At 52.6% G+C, this 3,412-nt stretch overlaps 1 protein-coding gene across 1 annotated transcript in view; it reads right to left on the bottom strand.

The window, feature by feature from the left end:
- Positions 1-2,739: 2,739 nt before the first annotated feature.
- Positions 2,740-3,412, bottom strand: part of LOC107298984 (1-phosphatidylinositol 4,5-bisphosphate phosphodiesterase gamma-1-like) — a gene marked incomplete at its 5' end in the record, with an annotated part of 60,621 nt that continues 59,948 nt past the window's right edge. The window contains one exon of the mRNA XM_015828342.1: positions 2,740-2,791. Within this exon, the coding sequence (XP_015683828.1) occupies positions 2,740-2,791 (52 nt within the window). The remainder of the gene's footprint in view (positions 2,792-3,412) is intronic.

Below are 3,412 nucleotides of genomic sequence, written 5' to 3'. Positions count from 1 at the left end.
TTTGAAGAAGCTCAGGGTTGAACTGTGGGGTCCCTGGTGGTCTCTGAGCTTGGTGGTTTTCTAGCAGACGTTTCATGACCCAACTAGGTAACATTATCAGTGCTAGAAGGGAATGGGGCCTGTGGGGAGGAGGAGGAGGAGGAGGAGGAGGAGGAGAAGGAGAACAACTCTGGGGTCCTTGGTGCTCTCTGAGCTTGGTTGTTTTCTTGCAGACGTTTCATTTGCCCAACTAGGTAACATCATCAGTGCTAGAAGGGAGGAGGAGGAAGAGGAAGGAAGGAAGGAAGGAAGGAAGGAAGGAAGGAAGGAAGGAAGGAAGGAAGGAAGGAAGGAAGGAAGGAAGGAAGGAAGGAAGGAAGGACAGATAGATTGTGGGGTCCTTGATGCTCTCTGAGCTTGGTTTTTTTCTTGCAGACGTTTTATGACCCAACTAGGTAACATCATCAGTGCTAGAAGGGGTTCATGGAGAGGAGGAGGAGGACGACGACTGTGGATTCCTTGGTGGGTTTGCTCTCTGTTTATACCCAAGAGGTATATTTGTATGTTATCGGTATAGAAACGAGACCAAGCCCCGCTCTCTCCTAGCACTGACGATGTTACATAGTTTGGTAAGGAAACGTCTACAAGGAAACCTCTCAGCTCAGAGAGCACCCAGGACACACACACACCCCGACTAAATTATGTGCCCCTTTTAAGTCTCAATTGGGGCTGCTGTTTTAAGCTGGGCTTGTTAGATTTCTTCCAGAAAAGAACAATTCCCCCTCACTCACACACACACACACACACACCAATCACCTCGTCACCCCTACCCCCCTTCCTATGGTTGACGGACATACCCAGCCCCTCCCTCCAGGCCAGGTTGAGGACAGGCAAAGAAAAACCTCCAGGATTTTTTCTTTCCATCCGGAGCGCGGCCCTGCCCCAGCCCCTCCATTCCCCAGCCAGCATTCAGGGCGAATGCAAATCACAGCAAGGAGGAGGAGGAGGAGGAGGAAGCAGGAGGAGGAGGAGGAGGAAGCAGAAGGAGGAGGAGGAGGAGGAGGAGGAGGAGGAGGAGGGGAAGGAAGGAAGGAAGGAAGGAAGGAGGGAAGGAAGGAAGGAAGGAAGGAGGAGGAGGGGAAAGAAGGAAGGAGGAGGAGGAGAAGGAAGGAAGGAAGGAAGGAGAAGGAAAAAATATTCTTCCTTTGAGGAGGAGGAGAAGAAAAAGAAGAGGAGGAGGAGGAGAACAAGCAGGAGGAGGAGGAAGAGGAGGGGAAGGAAGGAGGAGAAGGAGGAAGAGGAGGAGGAGAAGGGGAAGGAAGGAGGAGGAGGAGGAGGAGGAGTAGGAGGAGGAGGAGGAGAAGAAAAAGTAAAGAAGGAGAAGAAAAAGTAGAGGAGGAGGAGGAGGAGGAGGAGGAGAAGGAGAAGAAGAAAGAAGAAGAAAGAAGAAGAAAGAAGAAGAAGAAGAAGAAGAAGAAAGAAGAAGAAGAAGAAGAAGAAGAAGAAGAAGAAGAAGAAGAAGAAGAAGAAGAAGAAGATGATGATGATTATGCCTCTAAAGGAGAGACAGCCGAAGGCTGGAAGCACTTGGGCCAAAAGACAAGGGCCTTTTGGGGGGAATTTTGGGGAGAGGACGATGGACTAAGGGATGCCGCCACATCCTTTGCTCTCTGCGGCGGCTTCCTCTTTTCCAAGGCGACCCTGACTTGGTCTTCCAAAGAACGCCCGCCCGCCTGCCTGCCTGCCTTAGATCGTGCCCAAGGTGACTGTCGAGGAAGAAATAGGGAAAGGAGGCCACAAGGAGTAGCAAAAATGAAAACATTCCTTTCTGCAAGTGACGCTTCTCCCAATCGGTGTGTCCCCCCACCCCGCCTCCCACAGCCTTCGGGGATAGTTATTGGTGGGGGAAGGAGAGTTGTATTTTCCTCCCTACCCCACAATAAATAAATAAATATACCAAAGGCTGCCTGCTGGGCACCAGGATGATCTGCTAAGACCGGGGGGGAGGGGGGGGCTGGGTCTTTTGCCTCTGGCACCGCGTTCGAATTGAGGGCGGGAAGGAAGGCTGCCAAAACAGGACACCCCCCACCCCCTGCGGGGGAGTTTCATCTTCGCCTCGCTCGCTCGCCTCCAAGGCTGGGTCCTCCAGAGCTCATCTTGCAGGGTCCCCTTTTTTAGGATCCGGCGGATCAATCCTCCGGGTCCCCGGGGACTCTTTCAGATCCCTCCTGCCCCCCCCCACCCCACCACCCCACTTCCAACTGTGCAAAAAACCCACATTCTCTGGGAAAGTTAAGATTAGAGGCACTTGCTAACTGCCTTAGTTGCACCGAAGCCAAAAAAGGAAGAATAATTAATAATAATAATAATAATAATAAAAACCCATCATAAAAGGCTCGTCTTCCCGATCCGCCAGGAAAGGAAAGAAACAAAAACAAATGGGGATTAAAAGAGAGCGTCCCCCCGATGAACGTGTCGAAGGAGAGAAGGACCGGGACAACGGCCGGCCTCCGACGTAGGAAGGATCGAACCGGCCTGGTTCACGGCAAGCGGAAACGTTTGGCAAGGGGTCCGGCTTTCTACGCCCGGAGGGGGACGCCGGCTGAGGGGGGGGCCTCGTCCCTGCGGCCGCAGGCCCAGCAGCCCGGGAAGCTGGCAGGATTCGGCAGGCCTAACGGGGGGGGTCTCCTTGGAAGGATGGAGAAGAGGCCCGCCGGTCTCTCCGGGACGACGGTTAAGACCAGGGAAGTCGGGTGCCTTTCAGTTACGCTTGTTGGCCAACTGCCGGTCTCGCTTCTTCTTCTCCATCAACCTGTGTTGGAAGACGAGAAGGTGGCTTGAGGCGGCCGGTCGCCCAGGAAGAGAGGAAGGGGCTGCCCAAGGGAACCACGAAGGGGAGCTGGACAGCTTTGAGGTCTATGGACTGGTCCGATGGAAGAGACCATCCGGGGCTGAGGAGGGAACTTGGGGAATCCTGGGTGGTCTCTGAGCTGGGGTGGTTTTCTGGAAGACGTTTCATGACCCAACTAGGGAACATCATCAGTGATGTCCCCTTCCTTCCTTCCTTCCTTCCCCCCTCCCTCCCTCCCTCCCTCCCTCCCTTCTCCTCATCCTTGGTGCTCTCTGAGCTGGGTGGTTTTCTTGAAGACATTTCATGACCGAACTAGGTAACATTATCATTGACCTTCTTTCCTTCTTTCCTTCCTTCCTTCTTTCTTTTTTCTTTTCTTCCTCCTTCCTTCTTTCTTTCTTTCTTTCTTTCTTTCTTTCCTTTCTTCCTCCCTTCCTCCTTCTCCTCCTTGGTGCTCTCTGAGCTTGGTGGTTTTCTTGAAGACGTTTCATGACTGAACTAGGTAACATTATCATTGACCTTCTTTCCTTCCTTCCTTCTTTCCTTCCCTTCCTTTCTTTTTTTCTTTCTTCCTCCCTCCCT

Source organism: Protobothrops mucrosquamatus, unplaced genomic scaffold (genome assembly GCF_001527695.2).
Source record: "Protobothrops mucrosquamatus isolate PMUCROS unplaced genomic scaffold, P.Mucros_1.0 scaffold4411, whole genome shotgun sequence".
Classification (NCBI taxonomy): Eukaryota; Metazoa; Chordata; class Lepidosauria; order Squamata; family Viperidae; genus Protobothrops; species Protobothrops mucrosquamatus.
The sequence above is the reverse complement of the archived record's forward strand: the minus strand, read 5'-3'. Positions and strand labels throughout refer to the sequence as shown.